The sequence below is a fragment of the Pimephales promelas genome, chromosome 20 (assembly GCF_988280905.1).
Source record: "Pimephales promelas chromosome 20, fPimPro1.hap1.1, whole genome shotgun sequence".
In the NCBI taxonomy this organism is placed as follows: Eukaryota; Metazoa; Chordata; class Actinopteri; order Cypriniformes; family Leuciscidae; genus Pimephales; species Pimephales promelas.
The window spans coordinates 27,933,432-27,961,431 of NC_142788.1; the positions used below are offsets into that span (position 1 = coordinate 27,933,432).

The following is a 28,000-nucleotide window of genomic DNA, read 5'->3' on the forward strand; positions in this document are numbered from 1 at the left end:
CCGAACGTCACGTTATATAGTTAATATTCATGAGTCTTCCTTCTTCCTAGACCCTACTAGTATCATTCGTAAATTCACGGGCGAGTCACCGCAGGTGAGTCGGAGTCAGAGAGATAAACAAGAAGGTACAACTTACAACTGGGGTTAAGGAACCAAAGCTGTCTTTGGAAGGTACTGTGCTACTTCATTTAGTTTCACTTGAATCACACATATGTCTTGTCAGTCGATAACTTTTACAGCAAACTAACAGCAAGTATTGAACGTCAGTCAGTGTTGCATTGCTTGAATGAGACGGTTGTGTTTTAACGGTTAAAAACTCTTTACTGTGATGACATGTTTTCTGCGATGATGGATCCTGATTTCACGAACCGGAATCTTGAAAATAAATATACATTATATGTATGTTTAGCCTAGCCTACAGTACCGTATATAGACTGTTTTTAAAAAAAAGTATATGCTAACTTTACCTGTAGCCGTAGGTATGTTGCCATCAAATATGCGTCACTTTTCTACATTCTGTGTTTCTAAAATGTTTTTCTCAGGTCGTAGATTATTGAGGGCATGGTACTACAATCTTACATGTCTAAAAAGTGCTGCAACAATGTAATTAAGTCCAACATTTCTCGCACATTTTTTCTGGCATATCTGAATATCAGATATCTGAATGGTAAATAACATGGTATGTAACAATGTTTATCGTCACGGTAACAATGTCAACGTAAGTTACAATCTGGCAACATCACTGTGCCATGGTAACACCAACGTTGGCATCGATGAACCATGAATCGTGTGCAATTCTTGCATATTTTATAGAATCATATGAATAATCATCACTGAATGGGATTCAGTAGCACTACTAAAGCCATTTTTACAGAGTGAGGGCTTTTTCTCCTTGTGTTTCACTTAATTCTCACTGCAAAGTGCATGTCACTCTTATGATTGTTGTTGTGTTTGGTGTCTTTTTGTGTTATATAAGTTAAGGCACCCTTTTATGCCTTTTGGCAGTTCTGTCTGTTTCTATTGCAAACTGCTTCCTGAGATAAAGTCTTTCGGGATGTTGCAGAAACTTGTTGCCGGCAATGTGTGTGTCTGTGTAGTGTTGGGTATAACATAACTTGTAACCGATGATAGTCTTACTTGTGAGTACAGGGGGAAATTCCCCTCATTATTACCCAACTTACTCTGCCTTAAACCAGAGACTTTAATCTTTGCTCTGTTATATTGCTGTTTGTTAACAATGACTGTTATCAAGATTGCATTATAAACTTGCTCTAAGTGCGTAGCCTACTTTGTGTTGTGATTATGAATAGCTCATATCCTTCTGGTACGTGTGAATTTGAAACTGAAACAGCAACTTTTATATTCGTGAATGGATGAATGTCACAAAATGTCAAGAACATGGTTGGGTCATATTTCTCACAATGACAGAACAAAGTTGACTAAGGTTGATGACTGAAATGTATAAAAAAGTTTCTTAAGTTGCACAGAAGCAGTCAAAAGTTTGGAAGCGTACTATATTTATGTTTTTGTATGTTCAGAAAAAAATAAAATATTGTGAAATATTATTACAATTTTAATTAGGCAAATGGTTTTCTATTTTAATTTGCTTTAAAATATAATTTATTTCTGTGATTCAAAGCTGAATTTTCAGTATTATTACGCCAACCTGATTTGATTCTCATATTATTAATGTTGGAAGCAGTTGTGCTGCCTAATATTTTTTTGAAACCTGTGATACTTTGGAGTCATTGATGGAATAAAAAGTTAAAAAGCATTTTTTCGAAATTGAAACCTTTTCCAACAATATAAATCTTTACGACTTTTTATATTTCTTGCTGAATAAGTAATCATTTCTTCCAAAAGAAGAAAGAAAAAAATTACTTACCCCAAACTTTTGAACCGTACCGTAGTATAGGCTATATATATTGTTAGAAATTATTTCTATAAAAATATTAAGTGTACAACATTGATGATAAATCAAGATCAGAATGATTTCTGAAAGCTCATTTGAGACTGAATTAATGATTCATTGATCACAGGAAAATTATTATTTTAATCGTAATAATATTTCACAATATTACAATTTTTTTCAGTATTTTTGATCAAATAAATGCAGGCTTGATGAGCACCCAAAAATGAAAATTGTGTTGGTAATTACCCTGTAAGACTTTCGTTCATCTTCAGAACACAAATTAAGATATTTTGGATTAAATCTGAGAGCTGGATCACTCCTCCAATGTAGGATTACACATTTATTTAAAGAGATACTTCAGGATTTTGCATTAAGCTTTGTATTAGGAAACCTGTAGTATTTTCAAATTAACATGCTTTCCATCCTCAAATCCCCCTGAGACGAGAGATTTATGTATTTTTTGTCTGGAAAAAAATCCTCCGATGTTACAAATTGATGATTACGTTTTGCACTACGATTTTTTTGTCCAGAGGCTAAAGAATACAGTCAGTAGTAGGGTCTGTCCCACATGTTGTCAACCCACTCATCGGTAATCACGCCTGCGGCCCTCACTCGTCCCGCTCGCCACAGTAAACATGATGAATGGCGACCGGAGAACGCAAAAGCCCAATCCCGGACATTTTGGGCGATCTCGAAACACATTGACTCACTAGTAGCCTTTGTTGTTTAACTAATGCTCTCTGTTACCGTAGGCGTGGCCTCCTAGGGCAGCGAAGCAAGTGCATTCTGGGAGTCGTTGTCTTTCATCCACATAAGCCAAAAATACATTTTCTGGCTTTTTATCAGTCTAGAAAGCTCCAAATTCAAAAATAATTTCACATTTCTTCTACCTAACTGACCCATTTTAAATACACATTCATCTTTCCAGAGGTAAGGTATTAGCCCGTTAAATGTTTAATGTATATTCAAATACAATATTCCTGACTGTTCTCTGTCACCTGTTGTTTCCTGTTCTCGTGTCTCATGCTTAGCAGGTTCCCAAACCTGTATACCCTTTTTGCATGTTTTTGTTTCAGTTTCTCCACCTCACCTCTAACCCTTCCCCCTTGAAATGTATAGAAACTACAAGGTATTTTGCCTTTAGTTAGACTTGACTTGACGAGGACTGCAGCTACCAACAGCTCGTGTTTCTCAATAAAAAATCTTGCTGAAGAGACAACCAAGTCTCCTGGTCTTCGCTTCTGAGTTTCTACACTTTAGAAGAAAAAGTTCACAACAATAGGCTTCTTAAGGGATCGAAACTCTCCGGCCAAAAGTTACGAAAGACATTGTTAAAATAGCCTGAGTGACAACAGTGGCTCAATCATAAGTTTGTCAAGCGACGAGAATACGTTTTGTGCGCAAAAAAACAAACTATTCATTTCTAGTTCATTTCTACTTTCATAGTTGACTTTATTGCAGCTCATTCAGTCAAACTGAAGGATAAAGATTATTTTCTACCTGATAATTTGGAATTATTTTCTCTTTTGAATGGAAGTTCACCACACTGCCTCCCATCATTGAGAATGCAGGACAATTGAAAATTCAATTTATCATTATTATATGGCTTGTACGTGTTCTTGACAGGCTCTTTGTGTTTGTGAGATCCACCCACTAGATGAGAAGAAGTGTTGATGTGTCAATGGCGTACTGTACCTGATGTGTTGTGTTGAACGTCTCACATCTGTTCCACATATCACAGGCCTTTATGTGCAAACAACAGCGAGCCCGACATGTAGGCAGTAGCCCTAGCATTTGTTAAGCATTAATGTGAACAAGACATGACTGTCTGTTTCCAGGAAGTGATCATGTGTGAGAGACTCTTTTGTGCTGTGAGGCCATAAAACATCCAGGAAGTGCTGCAACATTTGTTTGAAGCCTGTTTGAAGCAATTTGTTGGCACACAGGAGGCTGATTATGGGTTTTGAACACGGAGGCATGCACCAAACCCCCTGAAGTCACGTGCTGTTTTTTCTCACACTGCAAAAAAACAAGCACCTTATATCTGAATGTTGTACGTGGCATCATTAGAGATGAGGTAAAACAGGGAAATCAGTCATTACAACAGGGATGTCACATGAGTATAACATCATGCTTGATCTCTCAGTATTGAGTGAGTATGCCCTCTTTATTATACCATAGGCCTATGTGCTTTGTTACAAGCCTCTATTTTAAAGGAAGTACTTGCTTCGCACCCTGAGACAAGATCTGAGATTGCTATGAAGATTGGATCATTTTGCCTTATCCTTTTAATTCAAAACCAAACTGCGTTTAAGTAATTAAAAGTAAGCAGTAGCACATTGTAGAGTTTATGCTTCTAGAGATTCCAATGTGGTTCTAGATCAGTAATTTAAGATGGTAAATTAAGTTTAAAAAAAAAAAAACACTTTCACTTTTCAGATGTGATGACCTTTCTTGTTTAACTTGCCTGGTGTTTTGCACAAGTGAAGTATTTATTGTATGTAATTGCATCAAAGTGAAAGAATGTCAAAAATGATCGTAGGCCTCTTTTTGTGCTTCGTAAGAACCTCCATCATGTGATCTGGAGAGTTTTTAATAACTCAGACAGACGCTTTGCATTTATGAAACCCACAAGTCTTAGAGATGCAAGTGACACTGAGTGTTGCAATGTATTCCACCATGTTTTTGTGTTCAGCCCAGTGACTTGCATTGCAATATTGCTGGAGTGGTGACAAATCTCTCTTAAGCCCGGAACATACCAAACCGAGGCCAAAGAACTAGCGTAGATGAAAACCGACAGTGTTGTCGTCTCCTGTCGGGGGGGAAAAGCTGCGCTTGAACACACTGAGGGAACTACAAGCGACTGTCAGCTAGAATGTCACCTTTTGTTTTGCTATTATCCTCGTGCACTGATTGGCTGTTCGGCTTAGTGAACGAGTCAGAGTTCTCACTCTCACCGACGGCCCGATGCCGATTCATCATGTCGAATCGGCCGAAAAAAAGCAGACGAGAACCAATTTCAGCCGACCCTTAGTGTGTCCCGGCTGATTAATTACAATTCCTACAAAATCATGTTATGACAAATGCGGTTTTAACTATGTTATCTATATTCTTTTCAAGAATTGGTTTTTATTAATAGACTGCATTAAACTGTTTATTCAAAGCAATGAAACAACTGTTAAAAAAGTACATAAAGTTTTAAAATCAAAAATAATTTAGTAAATTACATTTAACAATTATCAGCAAAACACCATCATGTATTAATGATAGTTTAATACAAAGAGAGTGCCGATTACACAGAGTACTTTAGCGTTTAAAAATGCTAAGATGCAGTGAAATGGAAAAAAAAAATCCCGAGACATGTTTTTAACTTTACACGTCTTTTAAACGCGCTGCTCTCTTGTGCGAGACGTGAGTGCAATGGTCAAACATGTCCATCTAGCGCTTGTGTACATAGAAACCAATGGAAACAGCACAGAAAATGCGTTCTGTGTGATTGGTTTGCTTTCAATTTTAACATAACCAAGATCTTCTCTATTTCTGCAATGTTTTGAATGAACAACTCAACAGTGCTGCACTAGTGGGTTAAACTGAATCGGCTCTATCAAAAACATTAAAATGCAACAACTCTCATCATCATATCTTGTGCGTGGTGCACCACTGATAATAAGCTGATGCACACCTCAAATTTGAATGCACTGTTTTTGCATTCAAATATGGATTTTTATTTTAATTTCGACCAATATATGAAATTTCTAATTTTAGTTTGACAGCTGTAAGTGCCAGTGTGCATTTGCTTATTTTCTTTGTTGTCGGTGTGACTGTGTGACCTAGCCTAAAATAGTCTTGTGACGTATTCAGTCATATGTAACAGTCAATACTACAATCTCTTTACGTGATTGCTGGGTTAACAGAGGTTAACTTTACAATACTTTGTTTCCTGTTGAAAGTTGTCAAACTTGTTTCCACAAAACTCATTCAGACTCAGAGTAAGCTGTCGGAAACGAGTTTAGAGAGACTGAATCTTTTACTGAACAGTTTTCGACACCGTGGGCCTGTTTACACCTGGTCACCTCATGCGTTTTTACTGATCGGATAGCTGTCTGATGTGTCAAAACGTTTCCATTTACACCTGCCCACATAAATGTGGGTCTGCAAAACAGATATAAAATCCGATCTTCAATTCCGATCTTCAAATAAGACCATTTCGCAAGATGTAAACAACACTGGTCCAGAAGCACTTCCTGTTTCAGTTTTTTAACACTACATAAAAGCTGGGATAAAATACAACCAACAGAACATATAAAACTGAATCAAAAAGTTAGACAAACATCTTTAAGATGTTTTCTTTACATGTGAAATATTGAAAACAGTTACAAACTGAAACAGGAAGTGTTTCTGGACCAGTGTTGTTTACATCTTGCAAAATGGTCTATATGCAGATCTAAATGCAGACGGCCACCATTCAACCCCAAAGAAGTCATATAACCATTTCAATAACTGTGAAGCTGTTCAGTTAAGCTAAAAAAGCTGCATAGTGTCCCTTTAATAATGATGATTGTGCGTCTGCGACTAACTTCACTTTTAATGTCTGCAGTTTGCTAAAGAGATACTCATTTGCGGTGATGCATGTTGCATAGCGCCGTCATATCTGGCTATGACATGACATATAGCCTAAAACACGCTCTCACACGCTTTATTTCTAAGCATTGTTGGGAGTAGTAAAGTTTACACATGTGGTTTTCAAGTTTCGTCTGGAATGTGACCCAGACCACCTCCTGATGTGGTTTGATGCAATCGGATTTGAGGCGAGGTCTCGAATGCGTTTCGTGGGGGCATTTACACCTCTGGGGCCAGTTACATAAAAAAAGTAGATTGGCCTAATTTGATACCGAAAAGTAAGATTGACTGCCCCTGACTAACTGCTAGTGGGTTGAAGGGATACTCCACTTTTTTTTGGAAATAGGCTCATTTTACCACTCCCCCAGAGTTAAACATTTGGGTTTTACCGTTTTCGAATCCATTCAGCCGATTTTCTGATATTTAGAAGAATATTAGTAACCAGACAGTTTCTGGTCCCATTGACTTCCATAGTACGATACTATGGAAGTCAATGAGACCAGAAACTGTCTGTTTACTGATATTCCTCTAAATATCAGAAAATCGCCTGAATGCATTAGAAAACGGTAAAACCCAAATGTTTAACTCTGGGGGAGTGGTAAAATGAGCCTATTTCCAAAAAAAGTGGAGTACACCTGCCCACTTCATGTGTTGCACTAACATAGCCATTATGTTAAAGGGATAAACAAGCCTTGTGAGAAAAGAGGTGATACTGCATATCAAGAGAAAATGAAAGTTTTTATTTTATTTTTTTTACTTTAAAATAGCCTAATAGATGCACATTAAAAATGCAAAAGCACACAAGCTGCCTGATTTGAGATGTCTTTCATGCTTGAAGCACAAATGGTGCTAGACGAGTTACGCACCAAAATAAATGTTCAGAGTTGGTTTAAATACCCTTTTAGTCAGCCTGTGAACAGTTGATTTTGTCACTCTTTCTGTTTGTAATCCTACTGTAAACTCTCTCGCTCTCTCTTGTCTCTGCAGGTCATCTAGCAGGCTCCAGCCCTCTCCCATCACAATGACCAACCAAACAGACTCTGTCAATCCCAGCCACGCTCTGTTTGACCGCTTTCTCCAGGCACAGACGTGTAAAGAGACACAGCAGAACTTCGTCGAGCTCTGTCGCCACCTGGAGGTCGACCCCAGGGACTACAAGTACTTCTACTGTAAACTGAAGGACAAACTCAACTACTGGAAAGCCAAAGAACTCTGGCAGAAGATCGACAAGAGAGCCGCCCATCCGGACTATGAACAGGGCAAGGCATGTCACCAAAACAAGGTACCATAAAAACCTGAATAATGTCAGATGTTTCCATCTATGAAGTGGGAAAAGAAATCCAATCACTCTCTCTTTCTGTGTGTCAGTGTTTAGTGCTGGGTGCGGGTCCCTGTGGTCTCAGGACAGCGATCGAGTTGGTCCTACTGGGCGCTCAGGTGGTTGTGCTGGAAAAAAGAACCTCTTTCACGAGAAATAACGTCCTGCATCTGTGGCCCTACACCATTAAAGACCTGCTAAACCTCGGTGCAAAGAAGTTTTATGGAAGATTCTGCAGCGGATCCATTCATCACATAAGTGAGAATCTTTATAAGCTACAGTATAGTTTTTTGGTTTCATCATTAAATGAAATACATTCGTGCTTTCCATAATGTAACGTATCAAAGTATGTCAAATGTTTTTGAAAGAAGTCTTCTGCTCACCAAGCCTGTATTTATTTGAAAACAGTTATATTGTGTAATATTATTACGATTTTTTTCATTTAAATTTATTATAAAATGTAATTTATTCCTGTGATCAAAGCTGAATTTTTAGCTCATTATCTTTCAGAAACATTACTTATTATTATCAATGTTGAAAATGCTTGTGCTGCTTAATATTTTTGTGGAAATTGTGATACATTTTAGGGTTATTTGATGAATAGAAAGCATTTATTTGAAATATAAATCTTTTGTAATGTTATAAATGTCTTTACTGTATGTAACTTTTGAGCAATTGTATGCGCCCTTGCTGAATAAAATTAAATGTTGTTAAATTAGGATCAAAGTGAAACTCATCTAATTGCTGTAAATGCACATGTGTTCACTTTAATTCAGGAATAGTAATGAGGTCTGTGCTTCTCTATAGGTATCCGTCAGCTGCAGTTGATTCTGCTGAAGTTGGCCCTGATTTTGGGGGTCGAAGTGCACACAGGCGTGACCTTTGAAGGTCTGCTTGAACCATCAGGAACCACAGGTACAAACCAGCTCTAGTTGTGCACACAGGAAGTGGAAAGGTCTGCAGTCATGTAGTTCAAAACTATAACCTTTTGCCTCATAATAAAACTTTTTGCCTCACATTTACGAAGACCACAGTGGAAATAATTTTTCTAACTTTCTTGTGTCATTGTGATGGCTTTTTTTTTTTTAATAAATAAAAAACTCCTTTCTTTCTTTCTTTCTTTCTTTCTTTCTTTCTTTCTTTCTTTCTTTCTTTCTTTCTTTCTTTCTTTCTCAGGATGGAGGGCAGGGGTGTCTCCTAAGTCTCACGTGGCTGCAGCTTTTCAGTTTGATGTTTTTATTTCAGCTGGAGGTGGAAGATATGTGCCAGACGGTAACATTGTACAACAAAATCCCCTTTCCCTTTGAAATTCATTAAATATTTAATAAAATGTTTAATTTTGCTGTTGTAAAAGCTCCACTTATTAAAGTCACTTTTTACTAAATACTTGGAATATTTAATTTAAATTTAATTTCATTAATATAACTTAATAATGCAATTTAATTTAATTAGTTTTTATTTTGTTGTAAAACCCTTTATGATCCTAATCACTTCAAAATAGTTGGATAATCTAATTTGGATAATCTTTTCACTTTTATTTGGTCTCAATCCCAACTTTTTTGGGGTGTGTTGCAGCCATCAAAATCAAAATTTGTTCATATTTACAAAATACAATTATGTTGGTCAGTGAAAACATGTACTAAACACTAAATTATATTTTATTTAATTATTTTATTTAATTTTCATTGTTTTATTTTGTTGTAAAAACCCTGATTATCCAAGTAACAGTTTGTACTAAATTCTTAAAATAAATATTTTATTATTATTTGAAATAAATGTAAATATAAATTTTGAATTTTAATTTTATTGAAACTTTCCTTCTGTTGTTTTCCCCATGTCTTAAGGTTTTAAAATAAAGGAACTCAGGGGAAAGTTAGCCATCGGTATCACTGCAAACTTTGTAAACCGCCATACTAAAGAAGAGGCTCGGGTGCAGGAGATCAGCGGCGTGGCCCGAATATACAACCAGAAATTCTTTCAAGCACTTCAGTCTGAGATCGGTACACACACACACACACACACAATTTTTCACCTTATCTCACTGAGAATATACCATAGACTCTATTTTCATTATAACCATTTTTTACCTTGTGTCATATTTAGCTATCTATTGAGGACACGTTTGTTTCCAAAATAAAGTTAAATCAACCCACACGCCCCTTTATCTGTCCTGTTGTTTGTCGTGTTTTCAGGTGTTGATCTAGAGAACATTGTCTACTACAAAGATGATACCCACTATTTTGTGATGACTGCAAAAAAGACGAGCTTGATAAAAAAAGGAGTTATAAAGCAGGTACGATACACAGTGTGACACACGCAAAGTCTTTGCGAATACTTCATAGAAAAGCTAAACAGAGCCTAGAAAAGACGCCTTGATTTTATCAGCAGAGGTGTATGGTGATGTTTCCTGCTTACAGTACAAACACATTTATCAATCCTCACGCTGTTGTCCAGCTATTCTTGTCCTCTCCCGTCATTATATTCTCACAGGAATAGCTGGAGTCAGTTGCTATTTGTGTTCTGATAGAAATGCAACCTGTATATCGAGTGCAAATGGAGTACAAATGAAAAAATACCTATTGACAACAAAGATTTTTAAGCATATTTTTAAGCATTCTCAACATTACATAATAGCTGAGCTCACACCAAAGCTATAACTACTGTATAATTGCACAGAGAAATTGATTTTATCCAGCTGATGAACGATAAAAACATTGACAGCCAATCAGAACCCATCCTGCTGTAACGAGCTCAAGCATTTAAAGTGACAGACAAGCACGTGCTTAGAATAAACAGAACGATATCATCCGTCGGTGTTGACGCTAATATAGTTATCGTTCTCAATGTGAACGGGCTTTAACATTAACCCTTATGCTGCATTAGGGACATTTTTGGTCTTTTGCAGTTTAATTTCTTTGACCATTTTGGCTGTTTTAATGCAAATGGTATGAAATTTGGCAAAATTGTGACTTTTTGGATACATGTAAAAAATGTGATCCCATTTTGCAAAATATGTATAGCACACACTGTGTAGATCAAATAGTAACACTCAGCACCATAAAGACCAAAAATGGCCCATTGAAACCCATTAAAACGTTGTTTAAATCTGAGGCTGTCAGTAATACATGAAACATGATTTTTGCACAAACATCCTTTCATTTCGAAGCAAAAGCATTATATTTGCATTATATAGTGTATTCCACCAGATGACGTCACTACATATTTATTCCCTATGGGTGGAAATGCACCTTATTTTAGGCAATAGGCAATGTTTAATAGATGGCCATTTTTGGTCTCTAACGCGCTAAGTGGGATTTTTTGCAAAGTGGGACTGTGATAATCCAAATCTAAAGTTTTCTCTTTGCATTTAGTTTATTGAAAATAATTGAATTTTTGTGTTTTTTCCTCTTAAACAAATCGATGGTTTCGCAAACAAAACTGATAATTAAAGGGTTAAAATCCTGAAATTGAATACATTTTTGGTAGTTATGATGAGGACTGATGCTGGCTAAAAGATTTAACTTGGTAAAAGTGGAAAATAATAATAATAATATATAATATTTTAGGCAATGTTTAATATGTGGCCATTTTTGGTCCGTAATGCACTCAACGGTGTTAAAAATCTAATGCAGCACAAGGGTTAAACACTCCTTGTCTTGATCAAAAACGTTCTCGTTCTCAGGACTTCTCTGATGTCGAGCAGCTGCTGGCGCCTGCAAACATTAACCAGGAGGCTCTGCAGAAGTACGCATACGATGCCGCAGACTTCTCCACAGATCGCATGTTGCCGGCAATGGAGTTTGCGAAGAACCACGCGGGCCGCCCCGACGTGGCCGTGTTTGACTTCACCTCCATGCACAGGGCAGAGAACGCCTCTCTGGTGAAGGAGAGGAAAGGGAAGAAACTGCTCATCGGATTGGTGGGAGACTCTCTGGTAGAGGTGTGTTATTACCATATGAGTAAACATGGTCAATGTATTATTATTGACAACATTATGACATCAATTGATTGTTATATGGGTTTAAAATGAATTGGCGACCACTGTAGTGTCTACAGATATTAGCATTTACATTTATGCATTTTATCCAAAGCACCTTACATTGCATTCAAGGTACACATGGATATCAGTTTTTGCTTTTCCTGGGAATGGCATTGCTAGTGCCATTACCATGCAGTACATTAATAAGAATTAATAATTAACTATGAATGATATTATTGACATTTAGACTGACAATGAAAGCAATGAACTATTTCAGGACTTATTTTTAAACTAGGGGTTTCAAATGTATAAAGAGTCTTTGTTTGTACTTTATAATGTTCCATTCACAATGGACTACTTCCTTGTTCTGCTTATTACAAGTTAGTTTCGAGTAACAGCGTTCAGCACACCTACATACACGAGAACGCAGATTATTACTGCGTTTTATGGCTGTCAATTGATTAAAACAGTGAATCATATTCTCTGCGTTAACATGAATTATGTTAAACCTGCTGAAATGTTCCTATTTTCTTTCCAAATGTGAATACTGAATAATAATTAAATATATTTCCCCACTAACTATGGCATGAGAACACTCTTCTCATTAACGTTGTTTTTCTCTTACTGACCATATTTCATACCTTGACTTGAGTGTACATTTTTAAATGAATTTGGCTGATAAAAAGAACTTTTTCTGTTCTTTTCTATTCTTTTAAAATATTTGAATGGATGGATGCGCTGGAGTGCCTTAAATAAATGTAATGATGTTAAATATTTAATTCAAATAAATAAATGTTCGTAATTCGTACTTATTCACCAGGTCGCTAATTTAGACGAGCACTGACACCCTGTGGTGAAATAATCACATATTGGATTGGATCAAAACTTTGTTTCGTTGAGTTTGGTTTAATGTAAGCACTGTTTAAACTATACAATTAATAAACAGTATAGATTACATAATATTGTCTGTCATATTGGCATTGGCCCATCAAATCTAATTATAGCTATCATAGATAGACTTAAAATTTATTGTATTTTTATTTTATAATTTTTTTGCAGCCATTTTGGCCTCTTGGCACTGGCATTGCTCGTGGTTTCCTGGCTGCGTTTGACACGGCGTGGATGGTCAGGAATTGGGGACAAGGTTTGCCACCCCTGGAGGTGATCGCAGAGAGGTACCGAGTTTTTACGCCGTTTATAATGTTGAATCAATCTTTCCCCAAACTTTGAATGGTAGTGAATGTATTTATCAATATAAAAGCACAAATGATTCAGTGCAGTAGTGCATTATGCTGTGTGACTTCTACAGGGAGAGTGTGTATCAGTTGCTCTCTCAAACCACTCCAGAGAACACCAGCAAGAACCACACTGCCTACAGCATAGATCCATCCACGCGTTACCCGAACGTCAACCTGTCCTCTATACAACCCAGACAGGTCAAACACACACTCCTATACGCAAACTAACATGCATGCAAAAGCTGCTCGTAGTACCTAGCAATGATTAGTAATTAATGAACGGGTTTTTATCATCAGAGAGTTTTATTTAAGTCTGTTTGTGTTCAATTTAAAGGTCAAGCGTCTGTATGAAGTAGAGGATGATGAGAGTAAACCGAACAAACAGAGGAAACCCATGGTGAAAAATAAACCTAAAAAAGGTAAATGCCATACGACACATGCTTTTACTTAGGCTGCGTCTCACTACAGGGACTTAATGCTCGATTCCGATTTTTTTGCAAGGCTGTTCACATTTCCAATTAAATGCGACGTTTTGTGATCTCCTGTGTGAACGTGGACGTGAAATGACCCAGAAGTGACCCGCATGCGCAGAAGAGTACTCAACGGTCAATGAAATCCTAGGTTGTATCTATGAAGATTACTTATCGGCTTATACTATAAATCTTCTGAGGGAGAGAGAGAGTTTGTCACATATCAGTTATGTGCGGGTCGGATACATGTGACCTGGCCGTTCAGATTCAAGTTCAAATCGCATTTCAAAGATCAGATACGTATCGGATTTGGACCCAATACCCAAATGGCCTGGGTCGCATTTGAAAAGATCGTATCTGTGTTGTTCAGACTGCCATAAAAAGATCAGAGATCGGAATTGGGTCATTTCAACCTAGAGTGTGAATGTAGCCTAATATACTTATATATATGACTTTATTTTATATACACAAACCCTCATATTTATATACATTTGTACATCAGATATCACTTTAACTTATAACACACTGAGGGTGTATTTAATATTTTAATTGAGTAGATGTTGGGAAAAAAAGCAGCACAACTTTTTCAACAATTCAAAATAATGTAGGATAACATTGTTTTCAATAATATTAGCGTTGTGCATCTGATTATGTCAAAAATGTGGGTTTCATAACCTGATGGAAATGCACAAAACTTACAGTGAAGTGATGAACTGAATGTGTGTGTTTAGACTCTATCAGACGTCTGGAGGAACTGCTGTCCTGGTGTCAGAAGAACACGGCGGGGTACGAGCACGTGAAGGTGAAAGATCTGAGCGAGTCCTGGAGGTCCGGCCTGGCTCTCTGCGCTCTCATCCACAACTTCAGACCTGAACTCATGTAAGACCACCTGACCATCAAGAAACAAGAGTATTAGCATAATTGATTTAACATGCAGAGCCCTATATACTACCAATAATCTACATTGTTTAAGATCCTTTAGATCTTTCATTCAATTTTTTTTTTCAAAAATCAATCCTTTCATTGAATTAAAACAATTGAAAGTGGGGGAAATCATATTATAAAAATAAATCTTTTTCTCAAAGACACGTTGGCCACAATTATTGGCACCCCTAGAATTTTTTACAAGTATAATATTTCTGAAGTATATTCCTATTAATGTTTACCTGACTAGCAACATTAAATTGTTTTGCCATGACTTCTTGTTTCACGGGAGTTTAAATATGAGGAAACACAAAGGCCAAATTCCCTTAATCATCCATTGCATCCATTGAGTAAAACCAAAGAATATAGTTCTGATGTGCAGCAAAACATCGTTGAGCTTTGCAAAATAGAAAGTGGCTGTAAAAAAATTGCTAAAGCATTGAAAATCCCCATTTTGACCATCAGGGCAATAATTAAGAAGTTAAACAATGCAGATTTATTTTTTACAGACATCATATTTACCAGGGGTGCCATTAATTCTGACCACAACTCTATACTGTATCTTGTGACACTGAAGACTGGATAAATTATGCTGAAAATTCAGCTGTGCATCACAGGAATAAATAACTTTTTTTCTGTTATTATATATTAAAATAGTTTTAAACAGTTATTTTAAATTGCCTTGATGAGCATTTGAGATTTCTTTTAAAAAATCACACTTTTGATCATTAGTGTGCATACAAATAATATGAATGCTGTCCTCTCTTTCAGTGACATGTCTCAGCTTGATGAATATAATATCACTGCGAACAATAAGCTGGCCTTTGACATCATGGAGAAAGAGTTTGGTATCGCTCCCATCATGCGTGCCACTGATATGACCACCTGCGGTAAAATCGACCAGCTCTCAATGGTGGTCTACCTCACACAGATACGCACCGCCCTCACCGAGAAAGATACACCAGCAGGTAATGATGGGCCGTCATAATTATTAAAGGCACTTTTAATGGTGTTCCGAAATATATAATAAAACAATTTGTTACCTTCCTGTACGATGCTTATACAACATGTACATTTTCATCTTGGTTTTGTTACGACCTCCTTCTAATGAAATAATTTAAAAGGGAAAGGTGACGTAACAAACAAAAGTGAGCGAGCAATGCCACTACTCAGAACTATTTTATTAATTCACTCAAGGCAATGTATGAGCAAAATCAAACAACATGCCAACCAATGAAGTATAGAATTGCAGACAACAACTAATAAAGAGAAATATGAAAGGCAAAGCATAACAAAACTCATAAATAACATAAAACATAAAGAGGCTGCTGTGCTGGCTGGCCTCCTTTCTCCTCCATTGGTGTCTTTATCTGCCAATTTCAATCAGCTACCCTTCAAATGATGAACAGGTGCGTCAACCTAACAGAAGGAGAGCGTGCGCGCGCTTATAGAGATAAAACGACACCAAAGTAAACGAGGGAGGGACGACAAAAAAAATAAGCATAAGACAGACTAAACCACAGATTTCAATACATGATCTACGTATATGGACTAGAGAGGCAAACTCTCATAATATCAGCGCTACTGTCTCTTTAAGATCCCTTCCCAGCATGCACTACTGTGAACAGGCAGTTTTCTGCTGTGGTGTGTAGTCTGACAGCCGCGGCTGCAGCAGCAAATGCACTCCGCTGGGGAGACATCAGCTGCTTACGGGGGGATTCGGAGGGAGTGGATCTGACTCCAGCCTCCACACGCACCGCTCTATGAGACGGATTCTGAAACGCCATCTGTTGAACGGGAATCACAGCCGTTAGAGGGGCTTTAGGGAGCTGGATCCAGCGTTTAGTTGTTGGATGCTGTGTTTGGGAGGGGATCTCACACAGATGTGCTCCAGGTTGAGCTGTCACTCACGCAGGCTCTGGATGTGTGTATTCTGGGGAAGGGGGTGGGATCCAATACAGCTCATCTCGAACACGCCACTGCAAAGCGCATATTGAATGTGACGTCTCGTATTTGTTGCAGTTTAAAGGGGTAGGAGGATGTTTTGTTTTTTGTTAACGTAATGATTTATTTATTTTGTTCAGTTTGCTTCCGTTTTTATGCATTGCTGAAATGTTTTGTACAATTGCATCTAAAATGCACGGTTTATGTAAGGTTGTTCTGGATTATGAAATAATAGATTGCATTTAAGAGATTATAATTGATGCTTTTCTTGTTCACTCGTGTGTGAATCTGTGGAATATGTTTGATGTTTAAAATTAATTTTATGATATCATATTTTTCACAGCATTTTCAGTGTTTATTTTTGTACGTTTAATTTTATTATTTGTAATTATTATTGTTTTTTTTGTTATTTTACATTTAATTTAAATGTATTATTTATGTATGTATGCATTATTGTAGGACTACAATTAAAGTACAATGCTCTTAAGGTTTTGCTGCAATATAATATATCATGTTATGGGACAGATTACATTTTTTTATTTTTATTATCTGGAATCTGTTTATTACTTTACATAAAAATGTTCTACATTTCTTTCTTTTCCTTAAAAACTTATCGTAATATATGCATTGTACTTTACTTGTAGCTTTGCACGAGTAAACTAATCTACAAATGAAGAGTTCAGATGCAAAAGCCTCTAAATGCCATTTGAAATTTTCTTCTAGAATGATGATTTTTATCAAGCTTGTATATTTAAGTTCAGTGATTTCACTTAAATGGCAATGATAATTACCTATTAATTGTTATTTAAGTGAAATTACTGAACTTAAATATACAAGTTTGATAAAAATCATCATTAAAGAAGAAAATTTCAAATGGCATTTAGAGGCTTTTGCATCTGAACTCTTCAAATATATATGTGACACTATTTCCGGGAGACTAATTACTTCACATCTGTTCCCATTTGTTTTCTTCTCACTATTTCAATTCTTGTCTTCCTCAGGACGCTGCAACAGCCTCTCGCCCAGAAACACCCTCTCGCTGTCCAGAACCCGCTTGGCCGTCTCCTTCCTCAACACGCTCAAGCGCGACTCCCTTCAGAGACGCAGGGTACGCAAACACCTGTGTGTTATCATGTACAACAAAGCCCCATTTAGTTTACAGTGTAGCAGTGGTGCCTGTCAAAGGTCATCTTTGGTGCGTTGGGTTACATGAAATCATGTGCAATCTCTGTCGTAATGAACCACAACATTAGGAGAACACTAAACGCCCCCATTACACACAGCTGTTGCCAAAGACAAATACTCCCATGCTGCGGCCACAATGAGGAAGTCGCATGAGAGAAAGCGAATAATTAAAGGACAAGAGAAAGTGGGGTGCTAGTGTTTGCAGTGCACGATAACGGCGAAATCATTGTTTATTTCTGTCGATCTGCTGTCGCCACATTACATAACCTGAGCTATAAATGAGATCATGTGACCCGTGTCTCTCAGGACCGACTGGCATCGGAGAAAGGACCAAGAAAGCAAAAGATGAAGGAGAAAGAGGAGGAGAAGAATGTGAAAGAGGAAAAAGTAAGGGTTGAAATATAGTTTTTCATTTAAATGGTGACTACAGTGTTATTGTGACGCGTTAAACATCATCTTGGAGTGAAGAATGATATTCTGTTGTTATTTCTGTGGTTTTTGGGATTAAACGCAACAAATGATAGAACTGTAGATGCAGTATGGGTGGCTTGATTATATATCAGCCTTTAAAAAAAAAAAAATCTCATGTCATGATAAAAAATTAAACAGGACTTTGGACAAAAATACCACAGGAAGTCAATGTCATCTTTATTTGTATAGCACTATTAAAACACAAGTTGACCAATGTGCTTTACATTCTCACTGTAAAACAGAAATAGAAACATACTACAATAGTAATAGAATAAAAAATAGAAGTAGAATAAAAATAAAAACATTTAAGATGAATTCAATAAGCCATGGGAAACAGATATGTCTTAAGTTGTGCTTTAAAAGCATGTACAGAGTCAGCATCCCTAACATGATGGCAAACTATTCCAAAGTCTTGACGCTACTACTGCAAAAGCCTGATCCCCTTTCTGGCTTAACTTAGTCCGTGGGAATTTTCAGCAAATTTTGACCTGATGATCTCAAAGTTCTTCCTGATTGATGCTCTATTAACAGAGCTGATAAATAAGTCGGTGTAAGGTCATGGAGTGATTTATACACCAATAAAAGAATTTTAAAATCGATTCTATATTGCACAGGGAGCCAATGTAGAGCGATCAGAGATGGAGTGATGTGTTCTCGTTTTTTAATATTCAATAATAATCTCGCTGCCGCATTTTGGACCTTTTGCAGCCGTAAAATAGAAGCTTGAATAATACCCTTATATGAAGTGGGGAAAAAATGTGGCCAAAAGTGTCCACTAATGAATTTTGAATTTTAATATATATGTATATTAAATAATAATTTAATATCTTTAACATAATCTTTAATTAAATATATATCTACTTATATTAAATCATTTTATTTAAAACTTGAAACCCCATTTACTAGTAAATAGACGAGAGATTAGAACTGCAAAACTTGTTAAAATATGGAGTGTTTATTGTATCTGTTGTGCGTTATTTTTAGGTAATTTAGTATTTGATTTAAATTATATAGACTTTAAGCATTTGCACACACACACAACTTTTGGTTCCAGTTGTCACGTTTTTGAATTCTTTGCTCTGTATCCATTATAAATGCAGTATCTTAAAGCGTTGTTTATGTCCAGTGTGCGACGCCGGTGGCCCCGATGTCCTCAGCGGAGACGTGTGGCACTGAGCTCTGCTATTTCTGCATGAAGCATCTGTACGTGCTGGAGAGAGGAAGCGCCGAGGGCAAGTTCTTCCATCGCAGTTGTTTCAGCTGTTATCAATGCGGCTCCACCCTGCGGCAGGGCGGATACACTTTCCACTCCGACACGGGTAAGCCCAAAAGACCCTTGATATGACTTAAAGCTTCATATTTTATTTATTTCTCATACTAATTTAATTGAACTAAAACAAGGTAACTAATTGTTATATCATGCGCACAATTTAGTAAAACGAGGGAACAAATTATTTTATTGTGTCCACGATTTACTTCAAACGAGGGAACGAATTAGTAATTCTGACATATCGATTTGTTAATTCATGGCCGCAATATACATATATCTTTTCCTCACTTGTCATGGGGAAGTTACGTTTTGTTTAGTTTAGTTTCGTAGGTCAAAGGCGGGTGGGGTTTGTTCAATCATTCACTGCTCGTTTGAAAACACTGCCTGTGCGTCCATGTTACAGCCCTCCGTATTTACAGCATGTTGTTGAACTTGATTTGTCTTCAGGGAGATTCTACTGTGAGCAGCACTCAGTGGCTGAGGAAGAGGAGGGTGATGAAGGTCACAGAGGCGCACAGGTATGAATCACATCAGAGCTAATGAGACTCTTGATTGCCTCCTATTTACCGTCGGATCTCGTTGTGTGAGGATACTGGGAACGATAATTATTTTTAGTGTCGATATTGCACTGAGAGTGTGGGAAGCGTAATAACTTTCATTAGCAAGTCATTGTTCTGTAGTTCATGTACACAGAAATATATGATTTATTTGGACATAATGCCATAAGAATACCATGTACCATGGGAATATAGGATTGTAAGACTATCTTCACCTAGAGATTTGCCAAGGTCCTCTTAGATTTTCTTCAGAAAATGTGAAAATAGAGTTGCTAGAGTGCTTTTTGTGGTTGTAGGTAGTTTTTTTTCTGCCTCTTGCTATAGTTTTGTACACATTTTATCATCTATCGGATGAAAATCATAAGTACCTTCAACTTAAACCACTTAAACCACTTAAACAACACTTGATCTGAGTCATTAATGACCATAGTGCAAACTTACAGGAGTTTTATTATATTAGTTTTATATGTAAAATGGTTTGATCGACCGATGGTCTTTTCTTCACTGAGATATATTCAGCCATTTTGTTATGACGAGAACTAATGTGGGTCAGCTTCTGCGTCAGGGAAAACATTTCCTTTCCTCTCTTGCTCTTGTGTAAAATAGTGTTTGTGTGAAGAGAAATTCTGTGTAAAGGAATGCTTGTGGTATTGGATTCCTGGTTGGTCATAAGACTCCTCAGAGCTGATGCAGTTTTCTGTGAGCTGCTGATATTTTTTTGCAATTACTTTTGTGTTGTCAACTAATTCAGTTACCTAATCTGATGATACTGCTACTTATTTTAAACAATCATAATACAAGTACCCAAATAAGGATGAGAGTGCTTAGCCAACATGTGTAACTTGCATCCTTGTATTAATGTCCCATTTAGTGTTGTTTGGGGAATTTTCGTAGTCAAAATAAGATTAATTTCAATAGGAATCTGTGATCAGGGTCAAAGATTTCCCCGCACCGGGTTCAACTTATGTGCGAGTTGTGCTTCATATATCATTACACTATTGACCACATAGACAATGGACAGTTTTGCTAATGTGACTGTACCTTGACTGTGATGGTAACAAACTTCAGTATTCAATGAGGTGAAGTTATCTTAAAATGTTTGCATATTATTCATGTCGGCTGTTTAATTATAGGGATTGCACAGTTTAACACATTCCTCTGACTGATTCTGAAACCTTAACAGTTTCATGAACAAATCGATTCTTTTAGTATTTGTAAGTAATGCATTTTTGAAAAAAAAAAAAGAAATTTAGTTTAATTTACAAATGATGTGAGAGTTACCAACTACATTTTAAACGACACTTACAAAAGATGTGTTTTTAATGACTTTCCAATTCTAATAAGTCTTTTTAGCGGTTGATCTGATACAGTATAAAATATTAACAAAACTCATAATGTTTATTTTTAACATGCCATATGAACTAGTCTCACATTTAGCTGGATGTGTTTGATTCTTTCACTGATCACTTTATTTTTGATTCATTAAAATGAACGTGCTCCGCAAGATGCTCTTCAATATGTGGCTCAACCATGACCTTTCTTGACCTTTCTTGAAATGTAAAATTAACCGTAGAAGCAGACACTGATTCAAAAATATGAAGCAGCGCAGCTGTTTTCAACAAATCAGCACATTAGAATTATTTTTGAATTTGTGATGCAAAATTCAGCTTTGCATCACAGGAATAAATGACATTTTACAATATATTAAAATAGAAAACAGTTATTTTAAATTGTAATAATATTTTACAATATTACTTTTTTACTGTTTTTAAATAAATGCGGTATTGGTGAGCAGAAGAGGTTTCTTTCAAAAAGTAGTAAGGATGGATGGATTGTAGTCTACATGAATTGAACAAGCTAACATTTGTGTTCACGAACACAGAGTATATCTCAGGCCCAATGTTTTTCTGTTTTCTAGAATCATGTTGAGAATAGTCATAATGAAGACGATGATAAGGAAAAGACACAAAATGGTGAAACTGTAGCGATGGCATCCCCTCCTCCACATGTCTCTGTAAAACGGAAGGGCTCATATAAGATATCTGTTGACCCTGACTTCGAAGAATCGAATGAGTGCCCTACTCCCACAGAGCACTCTCTGTCACCTGACCAGAAGGAATCTCATGAACCACACAAACCAGACAGCACAGGCATTGAGAGCCAACAAAATAACAGCAGCCAGTCCGTTCCAGTGCCAGCCCCGCGCAGCTCCAGAGCGCCGCCGCTCCCAAAGCCTCGCACTGTCCATAACGTGGTGCCCGAACCCTCAAATATCCCTGAGGAACCTGAGGAAAATCATCACTCCAAACCCAAGCCGTCCCTGCGCAAACTTCAGCTGAGCGAAGAGGAGAAAGCTGACCTTCTCAGCCAGGATTCGGACTCTGAGACGCCCGCCTCGTCTTCTGCCGCCTCCACCTCCTCTTCCTCCAAGCAGCATGAAGGAGTCGAGGAGGAGGGATACTGGAGCGGAGGCATCGCTACGCGGAAGAGCTTGCAGAACCAGCCTAACCGTCGCTGCTTGAGAAGGAAGAGCGAACCTCCGCCCACCTTCCAATCGCAACACGGAAAGACGCGCTCCAAGTTTTCCCCGTGGAATCTGTCTTCACCGCGGCTTCAGCAGCGCTTCAGCGTCCTCCGTGTCGTACCTTCAGGTTGGAAGCCTTGTTTTTATTGTATTTTGTCTTTCTAAACGGCTTTAGGTTATACTTGATAGCTGATTTTTGGTATGAATTCCCTCATCAGAACAAACTCAACCAGACCATTATGTATCAGAAGATGATAACGAAGAAGGTGTAGACGACGACGAAGAAGAGGACGAGGAGGATCTTCAAGAAGCGGCACATTTTTTGGATTGCAAGGTGGGAATATGTTCAAATTAGTTTCATTCTGAGACTTAGTCCATCAGGAGACCAAATTTCCGTCCATATCAACCAGATTTTACAAACGTAATTTACAAACAGGAAGGAATATACAGAATTTTTTTTTTGATAATGCTTGGTTGTGATGTCCCCAAACAAAACTTTGATGCCATTTCATCAACTAGGGCTGCAAAACTAATATATATATACCATTTCACAAGATGTAAACAACACTGGTCCAGAAGCACTTCCTGTTTCAGTTTTTTAACACTACATAAAAGCTGGGATAAAATACAACCAACAGAACATATAAAACTCAATCAAAAAGTTAAACAAACATCTTTAAGATGTTTTCTTTACATGTGAAATAAAGAAAACAGTTACAAACTGAAACAGGAAGTGTTTCTGGACCAGTGTTGTTTACATCTTGCAAAATGGTCTATATATATATATATATACACACACACATATATATATATATATATATAAATTGATTTTAAAAAGCAACTAGCTTGTTTGTAAAGCTGCACAATTTGGCCTAAACTTGTGATTAAGTGACATGACTATAATAATTATTATTATTTTTAAATATAAGTATTCAAAATAAGTACGACTATAAAACTAATAAGTATTAAAGATTACAAATATAAAAAAAAAAAAGTATTATTGTAATATTTCATTGTAAACTACTGTAAAAACAGAATTTGATAAAAGATCATCTAATAAATACAAAAAATGTATACTGTACAGCTGTACAATTACTAATGTTTATGGCTGTCTTCATTTCTTAATTTTCATACAATTAAGCTTTTATTTTGGCAGAAAAGCACTAAATCATGAGACGATTAAATTCTCCCAAGAAGATGTTAACTGTTGGTTTGTGTTGTATGTGTTCAGGGGGGCGATTATGAGATTTCTGAGTCAGAGAAACGGGACCTGAAGAGGATGAAAACTCTCGAGCGGAAAGCGAAAATGAGCGAAATCCAGCGCTTCCACAAAGCTCAGGTGAGCAAGATCAATCTATACTGGGTGTAGATTGTTTCCCGTATTGGTAAAAAAAAAAAACATGCCACTTAAAAGAAAAATCAGCGTCAATTTATATCAAGATGAAGAATAGAGTGATCTGGATTTCATTCTCATTTGGTCTGATACTGTTCTGGTTCTGACGCCCACACAGACGATTCAGAGACGGCTGGATGAGATAGAAGTGACCTTTAAAGATCTGGAAGAGAAAGGAGTTGAGCTGGAGAGAGTTCTGAGAGGAGAGGCTGGTATGACATCTCATCCATCAACATGCACCACTAATGATTTCACTTCATCATATTATACAGCAGCCAGGATGTGTGTGTGCTAAAACTCTCACTGAAACCCAGTGAACTTGTTAACCCTGCACTTGGACGTCACCAAGATTATTTCGTTTTCAGAGTTACTGTAAGTTTACAGTCTAAGTTTAAAGTTTACAGTAAATTTACAGTCTAATACAGCCGGCCATTTCGATTCACAAGCTTTCAAAAATTTTTTTTTTTTGCATATGCATTGCTTTAAATACTGTAAATACATCTCCTTTAATACTGTTTTAAAAGCATCCCAGGATGCACTGCAAGCTGATTAAAAGAAGCAAATGGGTGCCGACTGAGGATGAGGAGATCGTAACCTCCTGTGTGTGTGTTTTAGTTTCAGGTGACCCTGAAACGATTGACCAGTGGATTGATCTGGTCCAGGAGAAGAACAATCTACTATCAGAGGAGTCTGATCTCATGGTGGCGTAAGTCTGATCGCTTTTACCCTCAAAAATAGGCACAAGTTGGGTTGAATTAATAAACATCTTGGTTGTTTAACCAAGTGGTAATGTCAGCATTGATACAATGCACATTTAAATAACTCAATAGCAGTTATTGCTCAAAGTGCGTCATTTATTTTTGCATGTGTAAAGGAAAACCTTAAACCTCACTGAAAGCCAACCGAGTCTCGTTGCCCTTGGAAACCTCTTTTCTGCATGTCTTTGATGAGCACTAATGCTTAAGATGAATGCTTAGAGTGGCCTCATTTATTTAACCCACCGCTTTGCATGGTTTTATCATGCATTGGCTCTGTGCACAATTGGATCCTCTGTGTTAGAAACTAAATTACAGGCTGTGCTAACAGCAGCATGATATGTTTGTGTGATTCTGCTTTTGTGTTTCAAAGGTCTCGACAGCTGGAGCTGGAAGACAAACAGAGCATGTTAGAGATGGAGCTACGGAGATACATGGAAATGGATGGTGGGAAATTAAAGATAATTCTGTTCATTATATCATTATATTCTCTTTATGTAATATTCATTTAAATAGCCCTGTGTTCTTCTGCCGAATGAATTTGGATTTAATTATGAAAAGTCCATCTGTCAGTTAATATGAAGTCATAAAAGCTTCATGTGTAACCATACAAATCTATTAATTTTTATTATTATAATTTTCGATGCAGAAAAAATGCAAGACAAAAATGAACTTGTTTTATTGTATTTAATTATTTAATATGAAATAATTTAAGAATAAATGAGAAGTAAATTATTGTTCATATTGAAATACAATGTTACTTGTCATTTATATTCTTTTTATAGTACTAGTCGCTTTAATAGTCCTGTGGAATGAATTACAAATAGTCCATCTGTCAATTATTTTTAGGTCATAAAATCTTAATGTATTACAAATATTTTTTTAAATATTTAGTATTGTACAATAAACTACTTAAATTATTATAATATTTCTAAATATTTAAATTATTATTATTATTGATATACTAACATTTCTAATTTAGTATTAATTAGGTTTTAAATTCTTAATTCTAAAGGTTTAGTCACACCAAGGACGACAACTATAACGGTAAAGATATAGTTAGATAATGATATATAGAATTTATTCAGCCAATCAGAATCAATCCGGCTTTAACGAGCATTTAAAGCGGCAGACGCCAAAACTGCAGCGTGGCCTTAGATTTATCAGAACGGTATTGTCCGCTGGTGCGATCACTAATATAGTTATAGTTATCGTTCTTGGTGTGAACAGCCCTTGATTTATTTGTATTTATGTAAACGTATGCACACATGCTTTAAGATGTTGCCATGTTGTTGTGCGTGTAGAATCTGAGAAGACCCCTGAGCAGCGAGCACAGGAGGAGCGGATCCTGCAGGAGATGCTGGACGTGGTGGACATGAGGGATTCACTGGTGGCCTTCCTGGAGGAGAAGAGGTTGAAGGAAGTCAATGACGAACTGTAGTACTGAAGGCAGCCCAGGTGCTCTGGGACTAAAACACAACACATATACCCACATTTACCTCCCTAAGAGAGTAGTTCACCATTAAGTTCATCATTTACTCATCCTCGTGCTGTTCTAAACCTTCTGACTTTCTGCCTTCTGTGGAAAACAAGGAAAAATTTTGCTTGATCTTTTCTTTTCCATAAAATGAAATTAAATGGTACTTAAAGGGATAGTTCACCCAAAAATGAAAATTCTGTCATTAATTACTCACCATTTATTAGTTTGAAACCCATAAGACTTTCATTCATCTTCTGAACACAAATGAAGATCTTTTTGGTGAAATCTGAGAGCTTTCCGTCCCTCCGTTGACCGCTACGCAACTGCGAGATCGTAAACTAATCCATGTGAATTGAACGGTTGAGTCCACATTTCTCAAAAGAGATTAGTTTTACCGGATTACTTTATGATCTGTTTGTAGCGTCAAAGTGGTAGTCGTGTAGCCGTCAATGGAGGGACGGAAAGCTCTCAGATTTCGACGAGCTTCATTTGTGGTTCAAGGATGAACGAAAGTCTTTTGTGTTTGGAACGACATGAGAGAGTAAATGATGACAGAATTTAAATTTTTAGGTCGACTATCCCTTAAAATCCAGTTTTATTTCATTTTAAGAGAAAGACCGTCGTTAAATTTCAGCTTCCAGATTTTGTATGTTCAATGTCATTGTTGCCAAACATTAACGCTTCTCATGTGCCTCGTAAACCAGTTTTTGGGTGCTCAAAATTCCACACAAAGCTACTCATTTAGACAACAGTATGGTGCTTTTTTACATTTTTTTTAGGCTTTTACAGCTTTGTGAACATCCTGAATTCACATCTCGTGTGCTCGACGAAAGAAAGACACCATACAGGATTGCACCGACATGAGGGTGAATAAATGATGCTAGAATATTTACTTTTGTGTGAACTGTCTCTATTGATTAACATATTTTAAAGAAACTTACTGGCTCAAATGCTGACATTGCACCACTCTGCTCTTGAAAACCAAAGAGTTAAACACATCTGCTCACAGTCACTATGGTCTTGCTCCAAAATAAATGTGCTTTCTAACAGATATATAAACTCTTAAGACTGTGCCAAATGTTGTGAAACTGCACATCCGTCCCACACTTCACAGCCCGGATATGGCCTTTCCCCGAGACCAACGGCGGTCACGACACACGACACGGAATATAGACTTTGCTGGGTCGGATGTATGCGCACACGTGCAATTATATTGCATCTCGCACTTTTATAAAAGTCTATCAAAGTCATGTATGTACTATGTTCTAAATATCAAGAGATATTATATAAAAGTTATTTACACATTTATGGTGTCATATTTGGCAAAACCTGATGCCAATATCATGTCTTAAACAGCACTTGCATTGTATTATTATTATGAATATATTATGGCTTTGCAACATTAGATTCAATATCACAATGGGCTTTTGTTCAGTGTGTTTTGTATTTCTCTTTAAACATTATTATTATTATTCATTGATTTGATATTTTCTGCATGATCATGGTTTTGACTCTCAGGGGATCATCTGCCTGGCCCGGTTTCCATTTATATATTTCTACTTATGTATATTTGTGTATCATTATTTGGAAGTGTTTACACAGTAGATCATACTCGTTCATGAATTGATTTTAATGAGGCACAAAGAAAGTTGAGTGAAATTTAACAAGTGTGTTTGCTCCTTTGCTGTATGAAATTCCCATGGAGAATAATTACTTGGAACATTTATGTGTTTGATAAATTGGTTTTCTTTTTTTGAGGCTCTGAGAATAATTAGTGACATTAATTCTTGTCAAAGAGGAATTTTGTGGTAGTGTGTTGGGAACAGTGGTGTAATTTTTGATGTTTGCTTTTGTTCCCTGTATTTCTTTTCTTTAAACATGTTCACATACACAGCAGTGGTTTATTTTCTATGGGGACAGTAATTCACTCATTATGCTAATAAAATATCTAGCACTTTAA

At 36.8% G+C, this 28,000-nt stretch overlaps 1 protein-coding gene across 2 annotated transcripts; it reads left to right on the forward strand.

Annotated features, from left to right (window-relative positions):
- The first annotated feature begins 37 nt into the window (after nt 1-37).
- On the forward strand, nt 38-28,000 carry mical1 (microtubule associated monooxygenase, calponin and LIM domain containing 1). 2 transcript variants are annotated; one of them, XM_039651768.2, is made up of 24 exons: nt 38-171; nt 7,520-7,814; nt 7,901-8,108; nt 8,658-8,765; nt 9,027-9,122; nt 9,695-9,850; nt 10,043-10,143; nt 11,533-11,790; nt 12,889-13,004; nt 13,139-13,265; nt 13,402-13,486; nt 14,269-14,416; nt 15,233-15,429; nt 17,407-17,513; nt 17,897-17,977; nt 19,188-19,380; nt 19,779-19,849; nt 21,807-22,539; nt 22,631-22,746; nt 23,644-23,751; nt 23,924-24,017; nt 24,421-24,511; nt 24,934-25,007; nt 25,865-28,000. In XM_039651768.2, exons 2-24 carry the CDS (start codon nt 7,554-7,556, stop codon nt 25,999-26,001), a joined length of 3,666 nt encoding a protein of 1,221 aa, XP_039507702.2. In that variant the 5' UTR covers nt 38-171; nt 7,520-7,553; the 3' UTR covers nt 26,002-28,000. The 2 variants fall into 2 exon arrangements, with proteins under 2 accessions (XP_039507702.2, XP_039507703.2); XM_039651769.2 differs by lacking the exon at nt 38-171 and adding an exon at nt 3,976-4,064.

Bases quoted from the DNA above. Each gene is read 5' to 3' on its own strand.
- mical1 (XM_039651768.2), top strand. From the start codon at position 7,554: ATGACCAACCAAACAGACTCTGTCAATCCCAGCCACGCTCTGTTTGAC. The intron at 8,109-8,657 runs GTGAGAATCTTT...GCTTCTCTATAG, and splicing joins CGGATCCATTCATCACATAA to GTATCCGTCAGCTGCAGTTG. The intron at 19,850-21,806 runs GTATGAATCACA...TCTGTTTTCTAG, and splicing joins AAGGTCACAGAGGCGCACAG to AATCATGTTGAGAATAGTCA.